General features: G+C 52.7%; 2 protein-coding genes and 1 non-coding gene across 4 annotated transcripts; 1 reads left to right on the top strand and 2 right to left on the bottom strand.

Moving 5' to 3' along the window:
• Nucleotides 1-3,424: 3,424 nt before the first annotated feature.
• Nucleotides 3,425-7,517, top strand: LOC120679014. Its single transcript, XM_039960502.1, has 3 exons — nucleotides 3,425-4,304; nucleotides 4,496-5,093; nucleotides 6,265-7,517. The coding sequence occupies exons 1-3, from the start codon at nucleotides 3,919-3,921 to the stop codon at nucleotides 7,207-7,209; spliced, it is 1,929 nt and encodes a 642-aa protein (XP_039816436.1). The 5' UTR covers nucleotides 3,425-3,918; the 3' UTR covers nucleotides 7,210-7,517.
• Nucleotides 7,518-8,112: 595 nt separating this feature from the next.
• TRNAF-GAA lies at nucleotides 8,113-8,183 on the bottom strand. The gene has a single exon. It is a non-coding gene; the product is annotated as a tRNA-Phe (tRNA).
• Nucleotides 8,184-8,583: 400 nt separating this feature from the next.
• LOC120679183 (protein EMSY-LIKE 3-like) lies at nucleotides 8,584-13,341 on the bottom strand. 2 transcript variants are annotated; one of them, XM_039960694.1, is made up of 8 exons: nucleotides 13,136-13,341; nucleotides 12,230-12,429; nucleotides 12,031-12,140; nucleotides 11,666-11,846; nucleotides 10,041-10,244; nucleotides 9,901-9,963; nucleotides 9,732-9,795; nucleotides 8,584-8,991 (listed from the first exon to the last, which is right to left on the bottom strand). In XM_039960694.1, the coding sequence occupies exons 1-8, from the start codon at nucleotides 13,167-13,169 to the stop codon at nucleotides 8,951-8,953; spliced, it is 897 nt and encodes a 298-aa protein (XP_039816628.1). In that variant the 5' UTR covers nucleotides 13,170-13,341; the 3' UTR covers nucleotides 8,584-8,950. The 2 variants fall into 2 exon arrangements, with proteins under 2 accessions (XP_039816628.1, XP_039816627.1); XM_039960693.1 differs by having other exon boundaries at nucleotides 12,230-12,456; nucleotides 13,136-13,292.
• Between the last annotated feature and the right edge of the window lie 5,969 nt (nucleotides 13,342-19,310).

The following is a 19,310-nucleotide window of genomic DNA, read 5'->3' as shown; positions in this document are numbered from 1 at the left end:
CGGACGGATGGACGCGGACGCCCTGGCCCTGCGTATCTGCGCATGTGGCCCCTCTCATAGTCTATCTAATTTCATATTTCTCAATTAGGATGAGAATGTAGTGTGTGTGAATGTGATATTAGCTTCTTGCCTCCTGGACTGCTTATTTGGTGGACTTGTTGATGTTAGAGCAACTCCAGCAGGACGAGCAAATGGGCTACCAAATCAAGATTTAGGCGGTGGACACAAAAAATCAATCTCCAACAGGGAGAGTAAATGGGCTGCCATTTTGGTAGCCCTTCCAAATTTCTCATCCCACTCCCCAATTTGGTGGCCTTCTATTTGGGCTGCCAACTGTGGGCCCCACCCTTTTTTTTTCATTTTCTCGGAGCTGTGCCGATCCGTCGCACGCAGGGCGAGCGCCCCCGCCCCGCACGCCGCCGCCGCCCCCGCCCCGCCCCCGCGGACGCCATGCCGCCGGCCGCCCCTCCCCTGCCGACGCCACGCCGCCGGCCACCCTAGCTGACGCCGCCGGCCCGCCTGCCTGCCTCCGGTCCTCCTCCTCCTCCTCCTCCCCGGATCTGCGAGCCGCCGGCGCCTGCTTCTTGCCGGGCGCGGGCGCGGGGAGGTGGCCGCGGTGAGCGTCCTCCAGGCCAACGCCACAGCTCCGCGACATCTTGAGCCGGTTCGCCGCGGGGACGTCGTCATCGAGCTGCAGCAGCAGCGTGGGCGGCAGCGGCGGGACGACGCCGGAGAGGTGGTTCCCGCGGAGGTCGAGGTGGACGAGCGGGTCCCGCACGGGGCCGCTGGGGATGCCGCCGCCGAGCGCGTTGTGGGAGAGGACGAGGGGCGGAGCAGCGGTGGCGGGACGACAAGCGGGCGGTGGCGGGGTGGAGGGCGGCGGCGGCGCGGGGGTTGGAACGGGTGAGAGAGGTGGGTGGGGGTGACGAGGGAATGACAGGTGGGGCCCATTTGACAGATGAAAAAATGGAAGCCCAGTTTACTCAGCCTGCTGGAGTGGAGGCCCATATTTGGGTGAGTAAAATTTAGAATTGGACTTCTAAATGGGCTTTTGCTCACCCAAATTTAGCAGCCCCACTGGAGTTGCTCTTAGGGCCTCGTTATATTAAAGCCACGTCATCGCATTTTGCATCGATATTTGATCACAATTTTCTATCTTTATTGGTTAGCATGCACTTCACTTTCTTCCCTTAATTTGAATTTATTCTTTTAGCATGAATACATACTTAAATTTTTTATTTATATTTTTTAAATAAGGCCTCATTACATATTTTGCACCAGGGTCCAGGGCCTCCAAATCCTTGGTACGGCCCTGAGGAACGTGTAGAGGAAGCTAGTGCACATAGCCTCACGTTCCTCTCGATCGAGGACTCTCCAGAGCGCAGGTGCTCCAGTTCCTCTTGATCTTGCGACGGCTTGTCACGAGCGACAAGCAAGCCGACGGCTTCCATCTGCCGTTCATAAGAAATCATTGGCCGAGAATCAATCCTGAAGCCTCCCATACTCATACATGCGGTCACTGGTTACGTTCAAAGCGGAGAACTCGTCGAGAGGCTTTTGTTCAAGACTACCCCTACAATACCCATACGAAATCATCAGCGTAGACGAGGAGAATGCATCACATGCCTCTCTCTAGTGTCTTTTTCCTGGCTGGGTCTTGCTATTTTCTTCTGCTTCTAGTTGCCTTCGTTCAGCTTGTATATAAAGAACCTGATGCGAGGCCGGAGGTGCATAGTGCGTCAATGCGCGAGCGTCCTGCCATAATCATAGATTCATAATGCTTGGTGGTTAGCTCTTTACCTGGTTCCTGGTGAATCCGACCACTACTACAGAATAGACCTTTGATCCAGGCCATTTGTTCTGACTGCCATTGGGCTCAGGACCAAAAGTGGCTTTTATCCCGGTCCAACGGCTAGCCGAATGGGCGGGGGACAGAGACCTTTGGTCCCGGTTGGAGGCACCAACCGGGACAAAATGACCTTTTTTGTCCCGGTTGGTGGCTCCAACCCGAACCAAAGGCTCTGGACACTTAATTTCGGGTGGAGCCACCAACCGAAACCAATGGGTGACCCTTTTATTTCGGTTGGTGGCTCCAATCCGGATCAAAGGAGTCTTTGGTCCTGGTTGGTGACTTCAATCGGTACTAAATGATTGTTTACGGGTTAGTTTGAAAGGAAGACATCCCATTTAAAGCCACATGTGTTGTGTAGGTGGGGTGGCAGAGAAGCTTTTCGCGAGTCAAAAGGCCACAGGTTCGAATCCTGCTGGATGCAAAGTAAATTTAAAACTAACCAGATTCAAACAGGTATTGTTCTGGTAAGTGGCGACCAAACACAGGTGCTAATCAGATGCACCAAGAGAGATGATTAAGCCTCTCTTGTAAGCAAAATTTGGAGCGGAGAGGAAATTGTCCTGCTCAGTGGGTAGTAAAAGATCTTAATTTTTAGCCTAGATAATCTAAGGACTGGGCTCAAATGTTATACAATTTTGAACAAAAAATTAAGGGCTAAGTTGAATTATTAAGAGAGCATTAGGGCTACGGTCCATTACCACCCCTAGTCCTAATTTTGCAAGCAAGTTCAGTTTTTTAAATAAAATGGAAGAGAAAAATTAAGTACTCCTGTTTTGGAACACCCAAGCTATGCGATTATCGGACAGATGATCAGTGAGATCAAGTAAGGAAAGATGTGCATATGATCAACAAAATCAAGAAAGAACAAGCAAGGAGTTGTACGTCTGGCAACAACATCCATTCATATCACCAAACGTAATGAATTATCTCTAGTTGATTAGTCTTTCGTATCAGAGTTTACACTGACCATGGCATGCATTTGCTGCATCAAGAATATTTGCCCTGTTTAGTTTCCCACCCCAAATTGTTCACTTATTATATCAAAAAAATCTTACATGCATTAAGTATTAAATATAGGCGAAAAATAACTTATTACACGAATGAGCTGTAAATTGCGAGACAAATCTAATGAGCCTACTTAATTCATGATTTGCAACAGTTACAGTAGCTATCTGATAATCATGAATTAATTAGCCTCTAATTATCCTTATTAGATTTATTTTGCGATTTCTATATGAGATATGTAATTAGTTTTATAATTACCACTTCTCTTCGCAAAAAAAAATTCGCCAAAATTTTTCACCAACTAAACACTCCCTTAGTTCCAATGAAAACTAATATACATTCAGTCTGATAAAGTGAGAGACTGAGCACAGACTCAAGCTAAATATTCCATGCCAAGTCGTCGAAATCAGAGTACTACATGAGAGGGGCATAGAGCTCAAGGAATCGACACGCACTCAGACTGAGTTAGGGAGCCTCTCGAGGGGTAAAACCGTAGAAGCAGCGGAGCTGGCGGCCGCGCCATTTCTTTCTCGAGGCTCCGGTCACCACCTACATAAAGAACAGTCGCATACCACCACACGATTTGCCGGGTTATTTGGTACGGTGGCCGGGCGCCCGCCATGATGCAGGGGAGAATTTCAGAATTGAAAATTCGTTTGAATAATGGTAGGTAGGCCCGGGCATGAATTGTTTGGAAAATTCAATTTGGTCCCACTCCCATTTCGCGAAAGACCCGCGCAGAACCTCAGAATTGCCCAAAGGGGCTTCACCGGCTCCATTTCTGAAACCGAACCAAATAAAGAAAGAGGAGGAGAAAAAATAAACGAGAGGGGCGAAAAGGACCAGGTGGTGGGGATGGGGGCCGGAACCAAAACCTTGACGAACCACACAGGGAGGAGATAGGTAGCCAGGAGGTGGGGCGAAGGCACGAGGGCGGGGGGCTAGCCCCACCAGACCTACCAAACCCTAGCTCACCTCTCATCCCGATCCATGGAGGCGGCGCTGTGAGCCGCCGCCACTGAACGCCTGCACGCGGAGCCCGTACGGCAGGGGAGGCGAGGATGACGGCCAGATCGGACGATCCCGGCGTCTCGCCGGGGACCTCGTCGGCGGCGGCCGCCGGCGAGATCTGGGGCACGTGGGAGGAGCTCCTCCTGGCGTGCGCCGTGCGGCGGCACGGCACGGCGAGCTGGGACTCCGTGGCCATGGAGGTCCAGTCGCGCTGCCCCGCCTCCGCCGCTGCGCGCCTCTCGCCCACCGGGTGCCGCCTCCGGTTCCGCCTCCTCCACCGCCGGTTCGCCGCCGGCGCCGAGAACGGTGACGGCGGCGGCGCCGACGCCGACGAGGACCCCGACGCGACCGCCGCCGACGGGTGGGTGGAGGAGCTCCGCAAGCTGCGCGTCGCCGAGCTCCGCCGCGAGGTTGAGCGATACGACCTCTCGATCGGGTAAAGGGGGAAGGAAGGAAAAATCAACAGCCTGGACAATAATGAGAAAAACATCAAAATGCGTTTAAAGCCGGTCGTGTTCGATCAGCCGCGGCGCGCCGTGAGCCGTCTGATGCTGATCGGGCGGCCGCTGTTTTTCCCTGGCGGAAATGCTCATTACATTTTTTTTTGTCCCTCATCGGAATGATTAGGTCGTTGCAATCCAAAGTGAAACGGCTCAAGGAGGAGAGGGAGCGGAGCTTCTCCGGCGAGGCCGACCCGCCGGCGGCGAAGGCGGAGGAGGGCGAGGAGCCGGCGGCGGGGAAGGGATCGCTGGAGGACGACGCCGCCGGAGGGGAGGATCGCGTCTCCGGCGGCGAGTCCGGGCGGTCATGCAGGGAGTCCAACTCGTCAGATCTGAAACGGCCCGTGAGCGACACCGGCACCGGCACCGCCTCCGCCGCCGGCGACGGCGGTGCGGCGGCGAAGGAGGAGGAGGCCGCCGCCGCCGGCGGCGTGTCGGTGGACGTGAAGCGGGAGGAGGTCTCCGGCGAGTCGGTGGCCGGGTCAAAGGAGGCGGACAAGGAGAGCAGCGACGTGCAGAGCTCGGCCAGCCCGTCCCGCCGCCGCGCTCGGGAGGGCGGCGGCGGTGGCGAGGGCGGGGAGGAGGCGGAGACCGAGGAGGCCTCGGCGTCGCCGTCGGCGCGCGCGGCCCTCCCCGCGGCGGAGTCCGAGGCGCTGCTCGCGTTCCTCGAGTCGGTGCGGACCAGCAAGCCGGGCTCCGTGTTCGAGCAGCGGCTCGAGAGCCAGGTAAAAAAAAAAATCAATTCTCCCCTCCCATTCGTTTTTCTACACGCAGTAAGCCGGGAAAAAGAAAAGAGAAATTAACCGCTCCCCTGATCTCCCACCCATTTCTTCACCCCGTGTAAAATCTGAAACTACCGAGCCCTCCAAACACAAGCGCCCAAACCGCTGTCAGAGGAGCATCCGCCTCCTGATCATCTCGCGATATGTCTAGTGCTCGACACCTAGGCTGTGTGTTTAGATCCTTGGACAAGTGGGAGAAAAAGTCACATCGGACACTGTAGTATATTGTAGTATTTTTTGTTTGTTTGTGGTAAATATTGTTCTATCATGAACTAACTAAGTTCAAAATAACTAGGTTCAAAAGATTCGTCTCACAACGTACATCAAAACTATGCAATTATTTTTTTTTATTTATCTACATTTAGTACTTCATGTAAAGGTTATTTGCTATATTTAATGTTTCGATGTGATGGAGATGTGATGGAAAATTTAGATTTTAGGCGGTTTTTGGGGCATATAAACACACCCCTAATCGCGCGAGATCATCGCGTCGTCCCGGTGGTCTGCTTTGCGTGCACACGCAAAAGCGACCACCTCGCGTCGTCGCCGCCGGCGAGCGCTGAACGTGGCCGTACGGACGCGTCGGGTGGCCGCGGTAATGGACCCGGCGGTGCATGCGCCCACGTACTCGCGCTCGTCACCCGCGGCCGTGCCGCGCGAGGCGTGTAGATCGGGGGCGCCGTCCGATCCGGGGCGTGGTGAGCTGGAGATAAGGGCCGAGATGCGTTGGTGGGTGGTGCTGGTGGTGGTGGTGGCGCGGTTCGCCTTCGCGGGTGGTACATGGAAAGGCCCAATGGTGCGCCGCCACGTGGAGGTTAACAATGACGCGTGGGCCCACCTTGATGGCCATTGTCCCGTGTTGCCGTGGGTGTGCGACTAAAATAAGCTGCGATCCTTTCAAGGGAGAAACAAACATCATGCTATCACGTGCAAGCTGCGTGCGTCCATTTTCAGCTGCTTTTGCGTGTATAAATTTGTTCTCCCTCTTTCCATTTAATTTGATTTGATTCATTTTGGAATTCATTTTATGTTCAACAAGTATTTACCCTTTCTTTGGATGGATGGCAATTTTTATTGGCTTTTCCGCTGACCGACCGGCCAAAATTGCTCGCAGGATGATGCGAAATACAGGAGCACCATCAGGCGCCACGTGGACCTGGAGACGGTCAGATCCAAGCTGGTTGGCGGTGGCGGCGGCGGCGGCGCGTGCTACGGCTCCGCGTCCGAGTTCTACCGCGACCTCCTCCTGCTCTGCGCCAACGCGCTAGTCTTCTTCCCGCGCGGCTCGCCCGAGCACGCCGCCGCGGCGCGGATGCGCGCCCTTGTCTCCAACCACATGGCCGCGTTCCTCCGCCAGGACCAGCCCGGGAACTCGGGTAAGGCTGCGGCCCCGGCGTCCAAGAAGGCCAAGGCAGAGGCTGACGTCGGCTCGCTGCTGGAGAAGACGGCCGCCATCATCGTCTGCCGGAAGCGGAGCTCCATTGCCAAGGCTGCTGCCGCGGCCTCCAAGGATGACAAGGCTGAGAAGGCAGAGACCGACAAGGAGGAGGAGAACGAGGCGGGCAAGAAGAAGGCGGGCGGCGCCAAGGACAAGGCGCCGCGGGGGTTGAGAACGAACAAGACCCGCGCCGCCCCTGCCAGGAAGGCAGCTTCAAATCAGAAGACAGGGGACGACGACTCGGAAAGCGATGGGCCCGCTGAAGGGACGAGGAAGCCTGACAAGAAAGGCGGTTCCGGCGCGGCGGGGAGCGGCGCTGGGGCTGCCAAAAAGCGGAATGCCGTGAACTTTCTGAACCGGATGAAGCAAGGATCGGCCCCCTCGACAGAGCGCGTGTCGCTGCTGGAGACGCTGAAGCTCTCCGCTGCGGCGGAGCAAAAGAAGGCCGGGAAGGGCAGTGAGGGCAAGAAGGAGGCCCCAGGTGGCTCTGGCTCCAAGAGGGGCACTCCGCCGGGGAGGAGAAATGTCGGCAGGCCCCCGAAGCGTGCAGCCGCGCCCCCGTCGCCACCGCCCGCGAAGAGGGGAAGGGGCGGCGGGGGCAAGCGCGGGGGGAGGAAGTGAGGGGGATCGGATTGGGAGGCATTAGGAAGTGATAGTCAGTCTCAGCTGTGTAAATGCTGTAGGTTGTAGCCTGTAGGAGGGTTCCGAGCTTGTACTGTATTGCCACTTGCGAGTGGTGTAAGGGTGCTTCTTGGTTTCGTACGGAGAAACTGGATGAACTGACCTGCGCCTCTCATGGGACTTGGAAGGAAGACGATTTCTTTTCAAACTATCGTCATGTATGTTATGGACTGAATTTTGTAACTTATACTGAAGAGCAGAAACTGCTCTCCAAGGAAAACCAGCCAGATAAGTCTTGTTACTGAGCATTGTGTTACATCACTGCTCATCTGAAGCAGCACAGCATTGTGTTTGAGATGAACTTGTTACTGAGCTATTTTGCTAGGGCATAAAGAAAACGAGGAAATAACCAAAAAAATGTTGCATGATGTTTTTGCCTAACTTGTTACTTTGAGATAGTATGCTAGTGAGCTGGTTTGCTAGGCCAGAAGAGCAGAAACTGCTGTCCAAGGAAAACCAGCCAGGTAAGTCTTGTTACTGAGCATTGTGTTACATCACTGCTCATCTGAAGCAGCACAGCATTGAGTTTGAAATGAACTTGTTACTGAGCTATTTTGCTAGGGCATAAAGGAAACGAGGAAATAACTAAAAAAAATGTTGCACGATGTTTTTGCCTATCTTGTTACTTTGAGATAGTGTGCTAGTGAGCTGGTTTGCTAGACCATAAAAAAAACGAGGAAATAAAAAACCGTTACGTGGTGTTTTGGGTTAACTCGTTCATTTGAGATGGTGTGCTACGGAAAGAAGCGAACAATACGTGGTGTTTTGGGTTAACTCGTTCATTTGAGATGGTGTGCTACGGAAAGAAGCGAACAATATTGTGACAAAATATTAAAATGGCAATGCGGTGAGCGTGGATCGAACACGCGACCTTGATCTTCAGTCTGACGCTCTCCCAACTGAGCTATCCCCGCGTTGCAATAATGAATCAATAGACTTCTATAAATAAGTGTTTCTGTTAACAAACCTCTCCTGCCGAGTGATATCGTGAATCTGGTAAGTAGTACTGTATACTTTATGAACTACACGTAGACAGCACACAACTCAGATCCTGCTGATTACGTTCCCGTCAGATACGTGCGCTTGGTTAAACAAAGGTCCTGTTTAGCTCTAGCTCCCAGCTCCACCTCAGATCTAGAGTTTGTATGCTAAGATCTTCAGCCTTGAGACTATATTTTTTAAGTCTAAAATAGAAAGAAAAATAGCTCAACCAAACAACTCTGATATACCCACAGCTATAGCTTCACAATTCATAGAGCTTTCTTTTCAAAAAAAAAAAAAAAGAGCTGGGGCTTTGCCAAACAACCACCAAAGTTCGGGATGAACTCTACCAAAGTTTATATAATAACATATAACTTTAAGCATCCTTAGATAGTAGCAGCAGCACTGGATGTCCGTGGACAACAAATCTACAAGAGTACAACTCCTGAGTTCTGAAGGACAATCATAGATAGCTAACTACACTCGACTACAGCTGAAATAGCATCACAACATCATGGTGTTGAGCATACACATTCCCATAACAGCATTTGCAGATTCGCCCTAGTGCTAAAGAACCTAACCTACCACACCAATAAGTTGCAAACCAGCAGTCTGAACTGGGAACTCCAAAATATCCAGTTGCTGCTTGTAATGTGAAGTTCTGCACCTAACTGATAAGTTCAACACCCATGTCACCCAACTATATAGCACCAATCCTTCCTTCAAGGAGCAGAATATCATCTGTTATAAAAAGAGTTATTAGTGATGATCTATATCGGAAACAATGTACAATAATTGTTCATCTTCACCTATGCAAAATGTTTTAGGAATTCTCAAACTTGACTATTCTAATCACGTTATGTCTAGCAGCAGGATTTCCAGACTTCAGCTTCGCACATGGACCAGACAGGATCAATGCGTGCAAAAATCGATATTAGAATTCTAAGTCCCCTACAGCTCTATGCCACTATGGCAGAGTAACAGAGTAACAATGCTACATATTGGAGGTAGAGTTGACCTTCCCCTTGTTATACACAACACAACAGACAACTGCCTATACAGCCTTTTAGAAAAAGCAGAGATAAGGAATGCATGCAGTGAGATGTCTCCATTTTTGACAAAAAAAAAGAGGGTAATAAAAAGTTTAAGGACTATAGGATACATCTATTCTTAATCATTGTACAGTAGATGCTCTTTATCTATACTACCCTTGACCTGCATTTGATAATTAGTTTTTACATGCCACAGGGCACAGGTTTGCCAACTTTTTATGGTATTCCAAAGACATTGTGAAAGCTGCCAGCACATCCTCAAAATAATACATTGCTGAACTACATGCATACCAGAATTCAGTACCAAAAAAGATGGAGTTTGCTGTGTTATAAACAACAGTAATCAATAATTACTACTTCCCAGTCTATTAACATTGTACTTCATCTAAATAGCAGATTCATGAATTCTAAGAACCCAGGGAAACTTACCACTTTCACCATCAGATGCTTCATCAAGTTTTGCAATTGCATCAAGCAATGACTGCTCTTGGTCCTGCAATGATAATGATTTTACTGTGTAAATTTTCAAGAAATGGATGGCAGTTTCAGTTCAAAATCTCTCCGTAACTACAGGGGGGCACAGAGAAAACCAACTTACTATAAGCAGTTTCTTTGCCTTTTGAATTGCATACACATCTGGATGGGATAATACCCTCTCTACCTGTTAACAACACATGCATAAGAAACTGAAATAACAATGTTCCATTTAATTGCACCAAAAAATCTTGACCAACGTACCTTCTTCACAAGATTGCCACTATTAGGTACATCAATATGATTGTAGTTGAAAAGGGTGATGCCATTGGGTGCATGATACCCATGGTCATGAAACCTTTCACCTATCCTTCCTGTGCCTCGCATAGCACCATCAGATGACAGCCAACCAACTTGATTTGGAAGGGTTTGATAGGCAGAGCCCCATCTTATGTTTTCAGGTGCCATCTGTCAGGGGACACTTTTTAACAGCCAATAGAGCACATTGCATGCAACACTAACTACATAAATGCTGCTCACTGACAACTAAGATTTCGAAACAATTGGATGGGTGTTGGACCAGGCTCACATAGCACAATATCAGACATTAAGATTTAGGGCAATGCTTGATTACGCGTTCACTAAAGCTGTAATAGCGTATCAAAACAGCAGCTAATGAATTCTGGCTCCTCATCAACGAAATATTGCCAGTGAAAACTGATGCAGCAACATGAGATACTCTTGTATTTCCTTGGTGAAATAGCCAAACTCGTCCTCGAACTATCCGCGGAAGCTCACTTTCGTTCCTCAACTACGAAATCGGCCGTTTTCGTCCTCCAACTTTCGTGACCGGGTCATTTTCGTCCCTGATTTGTCGTCTAGCGCCACGCTAGCGTCCTCGTCAGCAATCCCCGTCAGCTAGGGTTTCGTGGCATAGTTGGCTGACCCTTTTACCCCTCCTTTCTTTTAATACAGGCTGAGGATAACAGCCGCCTCTCACTTGCTCCTAACCCATGGCGGCTGCTCTTGAGGACTAGGGTTTGGGGACGTGGTGGGCGACATTCTGGACGGGCTGCTCTATGTTTGGCGAATCTGTGGAGTGAAGATCTTGTGTACTGGAGGCGCGTCTTGGAGGTGAGTTCGAGTTCTACTCATAGGATCTGATTTTGATTTCGTTTTTGGATGAAATTTGACCATGTAGTAAACCTGTAGGGCAGAATTAATATGGGAGATGACGAGGTATTAACTGTTAGATTTCATTTCAATGGAGAATTTGTTCTTGATGGGTCACAAATGCAATATTGTAATGGGGATCTTGGAGTATCACACATAGAGAAGGACAAATTATCAATCCCGGAGCTCAATGGCCATCTTTTGGATCACACAACCTTTCGTAGATGTGTTAGGATGTAATGGTTGCCAATTGGTGCAAAGCTAAATAGTGGAATGAGACTTCTTGTAGATGACAAATCCTGCATGGACATGCTTGATGAGATAGGTTCTAGTGGGGCTGTGGACATATACACAGAAACAATTGAGTTGGACATGACTGCCAATGAAGGTACAGATGGTATTTCCTACCTCCGCTGACTGGGATTGCTGACGAGGACGCCAGCGTGGCGCTAGACGACAAATCAGGGACGAAAATGACCCGGTCACGAAAGTTGGAGGACGAAAATGGCCGATTTCGTAGTTGAGGGACGAAAGTGAGCTTCCGCGGATAGTTCGAGGACGAGTTTGGCTATTCCGCCTATTTCCTTTCCTGACTTGCATAATTTCAAAAGATCAATTTGTCATCTGGTCTGCCTTCTGTACATGTGTGCACATGCGCATGGTAGATGAACATACTTAATGGCGAAAAAAAAGGATCAGAAACACATCAAACCTACTGTATTTGCCTTGTTGCCTGCCACGGCATGTAAATGCATTATGGGTGATTGGGGACCCGCAGGGAGTGAATAGACAGGAACATGATGGTATTTCTTCTGCCTCTTTAGAGGTACAAGATTGTGGGCAACTACACTGTTACGATGCAAGCTAGATTGCATTCCATTTCCCTGCCTTGACTGCCTACAGAAGTTTGTGAAACGCAAAGCACAAATTAATGATTTTTTTAATCATTATTGAAGCTATTGAAGCCTACCCCAACTTGCTTGGGAAAAAAGGCTATGTTGTTGTTGTTGTTGTTGTTGTATTGAAGCTATTGGTTTGTTCATTTCAACAAGTGCAGGTGCCTTAGCCTTTGCACAGGTACCTTATTCTATGGACAACTTCCTCTTCATTGACCTTGTTTAATAGCGCTCTGTGTTCCTCATCAGAGACTTTCAGTTCTCTTCTTAATTCAGTAATTAGACTTTCTTTCTCCTGCACAAAAAGAAAAGGTTTTTAATTCCCTCAGCAAGGAATTAAACAAGTTAAGGTAGCCACTAAGAATTTTCCATCATTGAAATTACCCAAGTTAGGGCATCAGATTGCATTTTGAATGCTCTGAGAACACCAGTATATGCTTGTTGTTCCATCTGATGTATGTCAGTATCCAAAATGCTGTGTGGTCTTGGCTGAGAAAGTGTGCCTGATAACGACCTCCAGTAGCCACTGAAATGAACTCCTGGTCCTCGAAATTTATATGTTGGAGGGAGCTCATCATCGGTCCCTAAAATTAGGGGGAAATAATCAAGTGCTATAGACAAGTCAAAAACACATCTTGCAACAATTTTAGAGCATTAATAAAGTTTACATATTTAAAACCTATCTTCCAGTAATGCAAATACTAAAATAAGTTTCCTCAAAATAACAGTGTTTAAATAAGTTACTTAGCTTTAAGTTGTATCAACAACAATAACCTCTCACCTCATGCAGTCATACTACAACAACATGCTATTCAGTCCAACTCTTCACCAATCCAAATATGTGACATTTATATGATATTCACATTTACATGGAAGAAACAATTTGTAAACCATTTTCTACTCCCAGCACTACAAAGCAGTGATCTCCCATCAGTATTTCGAAAGCATTAATCAGCCAAGCCACGCTATTTTCCACACTATCCCCCATTAGCCCATCGATACAGTTCACATTAACGAAAATATGCAATGCAATCAGCCCTGAAAGATACAAATAGCGCATTTTTTCTTGAGACTAATATGCTTGCTCTTTTGGCATGACATGTTTACACATTTCCATATAAAAAATATAAAAATTTCAACACCACGCTAGTGAGCACGCATCTGTACCTATCCTGAAAACAATCGCCTGCAGCCTAATGCTGCTTCCATCTATATCACGGACAGAGCGGGGCTTCCTCGCAGAAATCGGCATCAAACGAACAACAAATCGACCGAGTAAACGGGACTCACCGCTGCTGTCGAAGGCGCGGTGCCGGTACTCCATGACCTTCCGGATCGCAAAGGAGCCAACAAACCCTACAAACTGGTGGCGTCTCCTCCGGATCCGCGCGCCGATACCTACCAGATCTCAAATCCGGCGAATATTGGATCCTTGGGTGGGTGGGTGTTGGGGGGGGGGGGGGGGGGGGTCGGATGGGGATTCGGTAAGCGCGAGGGCTCAAGGCTTTGAAGCCGATCGCCAAATTTATAGGTAAGTTCTTGAGTAGCCCCCTGAAACTTTATAGTTTCACCATGACTTAGAAATGAGAAATTTGCAAAAATAAAACGGCAAACATTGATTTTTGCAGTTTTGTCATTGGACCACAGTGTTATTCATTAGGAGTGGTAAAATCACGAGTGATCAATATTTTCAGTTCTAATATAGGAAAAATGGACAAATCAAATTTTCTGAAAGGCAGACAATTCTTTTATTTTTTTCTAAAGTTAGTTTGATTTTGTTTATGTCCTTCCTACTTTGTATCGGCGTCCTGACTCGGCGGCCCGGACCCAACTAGTGATGATGCTGCGTATTTCTCGTCCCAGATGTTGATGCAAGAGGCAACACAGTCACGCACGGGTTTATCCTGGTTCCGGCCGTTGGGCCGTACGTCCAGCAAAGGGGTGTGCGAGAGCACTGTACTGTTTTGCACCGGGGGTGCCAGTAGTAGGGGGTACAAGCGTGGCGAGAGAGGGAGGGAAGCTCCCAAGTCTCTGCTAAAGGAGAAGATGATTGAGGCGAGTGCAATATCGGGGCTCAGAAGAGCGTTTGGGCTCTGTGAGTGGTGCTGAGTGTTCTATCGGATGGGCTGACCTCCTTAAGGGAAATCCCGCCTCCTCCTTTTATAGACATAAGGAGGGGCGGTGTACATGCACATGAGATCGTGGAAGTCGTCGTCTTCTCCCCGAATCACGGGGGTACAGTGGTCGAGCACTGTGGGAAGTACACTGTGGGGTATGGCGCCGGGCGTGGCAGTTGTCCTGGGCATCATCCTTGGTCTTGCAGAGATCGCACCGGCGTCCTGGCGGCTCTAGCGGGCGGCGTGGTCGTTGCTGTAGGGGGTACCGTCCTCCAGGCGTGGTGTGGCGACGTCACGAGGGTCTTATAGGCCAGGGTCTCGTCCTGGCCAAGGGCGGAGGCGCTCCCGAGGGTTGTGCCTATGCCGTTCGAGGGCTCCACGGAGGGGAAAGTCTAAAGGAGGTATGGGGAGTTGGCAGTACAGTAGCTGGAGCAGTGACGAGCACGTCTCGCACTGCGTCGCAGGTTCCCACAGTGTCGCCATAGCGCCCGGAATGGTGGAGCAGTGACCGGAGTTGGCGGACGGGACTCCGGGCACAACCACAGTGTCGCAATCCTGAGCAGCCTGGTCGTAACGTCGGCCAAGGACTCGGTGCTCTTCATCGGCGCTCGCTCCTCCCCAAGATAGGGAAAATTGCCACGCAGGTGGCAATGCGTTTGTACTTTTCAACGGCTTCGAGCCGGTAACCCTTTGTAATCTTTGTTTGCAAAGAGCAATGAAAACTCATTCTTCTTCGCGGAGAGGATGACCGAGGGTGTAAAGGCGAGCATCAGCCCTGCAGAGGTTTAACCCTTCGAGGGTGTGGCTCGGGTATTGATCGTGGTGGCCTTGGCTTGCCTGGCGAGGGCGCAACGGTGCTCCGGGGAGCATTGTTGGAGGAGTCTGATCCGGGATCGGGGTTCGTTGGTGGAGAAGCAGTGAGGTGGCCACTCCGAGTTGTCTATGCAGATCATAGTCGCCTCGAGCACCATGGTGCCGCTGCTGGGCATGTTACCGTCGTGCCGCTGAGGGCGCTCGAGCATGCCTGCAGAGTATTTCGATCCTTGAATGTGTGAAGTTTCCTCCGTGGGGGCGGGTCAGCGCACCCGCGGGTGTAGCCCCCGAGGCCTTGGAGGAGTGTTTGCACTCGTGCAAGGGCTATAAACGTCATCCTACTTGGTTGCTTTACTGGGGTGACCGTCCAGCGTCTTTTTCAGCCGGCATCGGCATTCCTTTCAGCTGGCCTCGGCGATTTTTGTGCTGGCACAGTGACTCAGAGTCCTGCTGAACCATTTGGCAGGCGCGCGTTAAGAGTGGGTGTTTTGGTTAAACACGTGGAACTTCATAATCGACGGTTGTCGATCCATTCGAGGGTGCGGCCTAGGCCGCGGTGCGCGAGGAGCCCCCGAGCCCTGGCCTGCGTGAAGGCGTTCAGGGGACCCTCGACTTTTATTACGACCCTCGTCGCCCTTCCGCAGGGAGAAGGGGTGAAGCGCACCATGCTACCCATGCCCGGGCCGCGAGCTATGGCTGCTTCAGTGAGCTGTTATCGGGTGGTTCAAGTGGACGTCCGTGCCCCGTTCGATAAGGGTTGGCTCGTGGTCCGTGGACATGTCACATAAAGCGCTCGCAAAGGTTCGCTAGGCGGGGCTCGGACCCATTTGATAGGGTCCGAGGGCTCGATGCTCTCCCTCGATGGGATCCCCCTGCTAGGCACCCTCGATTGGTCTTGAACATTACGTAGGATGTCTCGAACTCCGCGTTCGAGGGTAGCTTCTATGGCACATCCATGCAGTACCTGACTCTGGTGATCTGGGGCACCTGTCGAACCCTCGACGGGCCAGGCTTCAAACCCCTGATCAGTAAGGACTCGGAATAAGGTTCCTTCGAGGGTGAAGAACCCCCAAAGGGAATATTCCATCACGGTTTGCAAATGGCGCGGAGACACAGGTCATGCGCGCGGGTCTTCCGCTGGTCGCGGGCGACGTGGCCCGGTACGTGCGGTGCAGTGCGGGCGTGCCTTTTCAGGCGGCTACCTCGGGTAGGCGAAGAGGTGTGGGCGGCGACTGACGGATGGAACAGTGCTATAGTTGCGCCGCGCCCGTCGGTTACCACGCCGTAATTATTGCTAAGTGTGTGCGTGGGGGACTCCGTGGTTGTGGGGCCCAGCCGTTGGCGACAGCAAAACCTACCGCTTTCAATGCGGTGGATTCGGGCCACGGTGGCGAATCCGCCCGTCTTGATGGATAAAAGCAGGGAAGGGGGGATTGTTTGGGGCTCACCTGGCCACTTTGCCTTCGTCTCCCCTGCCTTCTCCGCCTCCCCTGCATCCTGAGCCCAGAGCTGAGAGCGAGAGGAGGAAGAAGGAGATAGCGAGAGCGCACCTCAGCCACCGTAGAGCTTGCCTTCCCGCATCCCCCAGCGGTTCGAAGCGATGTCGGATGTCCAGGAGCCGTTGTCGTGGGGGAAGTCCACCACCACTGTGGCGGTATTGGAGCAGCGGGTCGCCGACAGGCTACTGCCGGTGAACATCAACTCAGAGCGGCCGGCGTGGATTCCCCCGCGGCCGGAGGAGACCGAGCCGAATCCCCCCTAGGGCTATGTCGTGAGCCTCGTGTGACTCCACGAGCGGGGATTCGGCATCCCCGTCGGCAGATTCATGCGGGCGCTGTGCGAGTACTACGGGGTGGAGCTGCACAACTTCGGCCCCAACTCCATCTCGCAGGCGGCGGTCTTCGTCGCTGTCTGCGAGGGGTATCTGTGGATTGAGGCGCACTGGGATCTGTGGATCCATTTGTTCCGCGGCAAGCTCTTCATCGAGAACGTGCGGGGCCAGCCAAAGAGGTTCGCCCACGCCGGCGGTCTGATGCTCCACTTGCGCCCAACCCGGAGGAATTTGTACATCCCTAATAGGATGACGACGAACAACGCCGGGTGGACCCGAGGGTGGTTTTACCTGTGCAACTTCGGCAACTAGCTCCCGGCGTTCACCAACAAGGTGCTCCGGGAGAGGCTGGAGAAGTATGACTGGGGGGTATCGCCCCCACCGCATCAGGCCAGGCTCGAGGTGCTCACCAATGCGTTGCGGCATCTTGCGAGGAGGGGGTTGACGGCGGCAGCCGTCATCACCATCTTTCATCGGCAGAGGGTGATTCCTCTCACGGAGAGGAGCCTGCCAATTTTCGAGCTCACCCCCGAGGCCTCGAGCACAGGCTCGAGGACATCGTACGTGCTGCTCCCCCGGGACGTCGCTGCCCAGAGGGAGAAGAACGCGGTGGCAGAGTTCCCCGACAACCCCAACGATCTCTGGGAGATCAAGATGCGCCCCGAGACGGGGTACCTTTTTGTGGTGAGTTCCAGTTTCAATTCATTGCTAATTTGTGCTTGGTTGCGTTTTGCAGGGGGTGAGCCGTAGGGGCTACACCTTGAAGCCCCCAGTCCCGGAGGAACACGAAGTCAACCGCCTGCACACAGAGGTAGTGAAGAAGCAGAAGGACACGGCGGAGGCGGCTGCCGCCAGGAAGAGGAAGAGGAAGGAAAAGCACGAGAAGGCGTGCAAGATTGCACATGCGGAGGGAAAGCCGCGGCCCGCCACACCCGAGTCCACCGAGGAGGAGGAGGGCTCCTCGGATGCCGAGATCAACTTCTCGGATGATGACGAGCCGGCGACTGGCGTGTGTTCCCCGCCAGTCTATCGAGGGGCTGGCGATGGGGATGTGCCAGTGACGCTGGGTGAGGCGAGGCTCACATCGGGGTCGTTGGTGGATCCGCCCCTCGTAGGGGCAGGGCGGATGTCGCCCACACCAGCGGCGGGATGAAGGTCGCCAATGCCGGCAGCAGGCTGGAGATAGTCTTCGCCTGTGACAGGACAAACGTCGCCCCCGCCGACGATGGGTGGGAGGACACCCACGCCCGCGGTGTCGACGGGTGGCGGCGGGTCCGCTGCGAGCGTGGAGACGTCCGCGCAGACGACCTCGAGGCTGCAGGCCGATCCGAGGACGGCGCCCTCGAGTCAGTCGTCGAGAGGCGTCGGTGTGCCGCGGGCCCGAAGGAGCGGCACGGGCAAACGCAACATGAGCGCCCGGTCAGTGTAAGTGATTTTGATTTTATCCTTCGCGTTCGTTTAATTGACCCCCCAATACTGCTGACTTCAAAGTTTCTTCCCCGATCACCCAGTTCCGGGGCCATTGCCAGGGATGCGGCCCAGCTTGCACCGACCAAGGCCCTCAAGACCGGGGCACGCGCAACGCCGCACACAGCCCCGCAGCCCCTGCCCGTCATGGACATAGTGGCGAAGCCCGCAAAGCTCCAGGAGGCGATGGCTCGAGGAGCCCATAATGCCCAACAGGCTTGAGCGCCGGAGAGTGGGGGCGAAGCCGGCCAGAGCGGCGTTGTAACAGCCGCTTAGGCTGACGCCGTGGGGGAGGTCGGCCGGGGCGGCTTGAATGACGCCACCCAGCCGGACGTCGAGGTCGAGGCCGGTCGGGGTGCCGCATATAGCGCCACCCAGCCGGCTGCAAGAGAAGGAACTGGTTGGGGCGCGCAGGAGTGCCCCGCCAGCCAAAGAGAGATAGAGACCCCCGCCCCTGAGCCCCCGAGGGCTGGCGTTGAGGGTGTCACAGAGGAGGAGTCGGCGCCAATGGCGCTGGCAGCGGAGGAAACCTGCGTCCCGGAGCCTGCAAGGGCTGGGGACGAAGGTGTTGTTGCAGCGGCGACGACGCAAACGGCACCGGAGAACGTGGTGCCAGTGGTGCAGCTGCCAGAGAGCAGCAACGAGTTCGGGGACTCGAGGGACATCAACCCTGCTGCTGCTGCCAGCGCCACCGACCGGATTGGCGAGTTCGTGTCGGCCTCCGAGGAGATACTTAGCGCGGGGACGTCTGAGGGGCCCCATCACGGGGCGATCATCCAGTCCGGGGTCCCCTTGGAGTTTCTCCGTAACGAGCAGGAGGAGGAAGCCGTCTGGAAAGCGCAGTTCGAGGCCGGTTATCAGATTCTGAAGCACCTCGATCGCGCCTTGGAGCTCCATAGAATGACGGATTTCCAGATCAGTCAGGTAGGTTGCTCCCTCCCAGGAATCGTTCGTATTTGGCCTTGATTTTGTGCGTCTCACTCACCCTCTGCCACTTGCAGCGGCTGAGGGATATTTCGCGTAAAAAGAGCGCCGAGCTGACCCGATTATACACCAAAATGCGTTGGCTTGGGCAGCACAACACCGACTTGGTGCTCCGGAACATTGACGCCAACACCAAGATGACAGATCTGGCTGCGCGTCAGCGGGCGCTAGAGGGGGAGCTGGCGCGGACTGCCGGTGAGCACCACGTCCAGAGGGCCGCGGCGGAGCAGAAGGCTCAGGAGGCCGAGGCGCA

This window comes from Panicum virgatum, chromosome 6N (genome assembly GCF_016808335.1).
Source record: "Panicum virgatum strain AP13 chromosome 6N, P.virgatum_v5, whole genome shotgun sequence".
NCBI classification, from domain to species: Eukaryota; Viridiplantae; Streptophyta; class Magnoliopsida; order Poales; family Poaceae; genus Panicum; species Panicum virgatum.
Note: the sequence above shows the minus strand (reverse complement) of the source record. Positions and strands in the feature narration are given on the sequence as shown.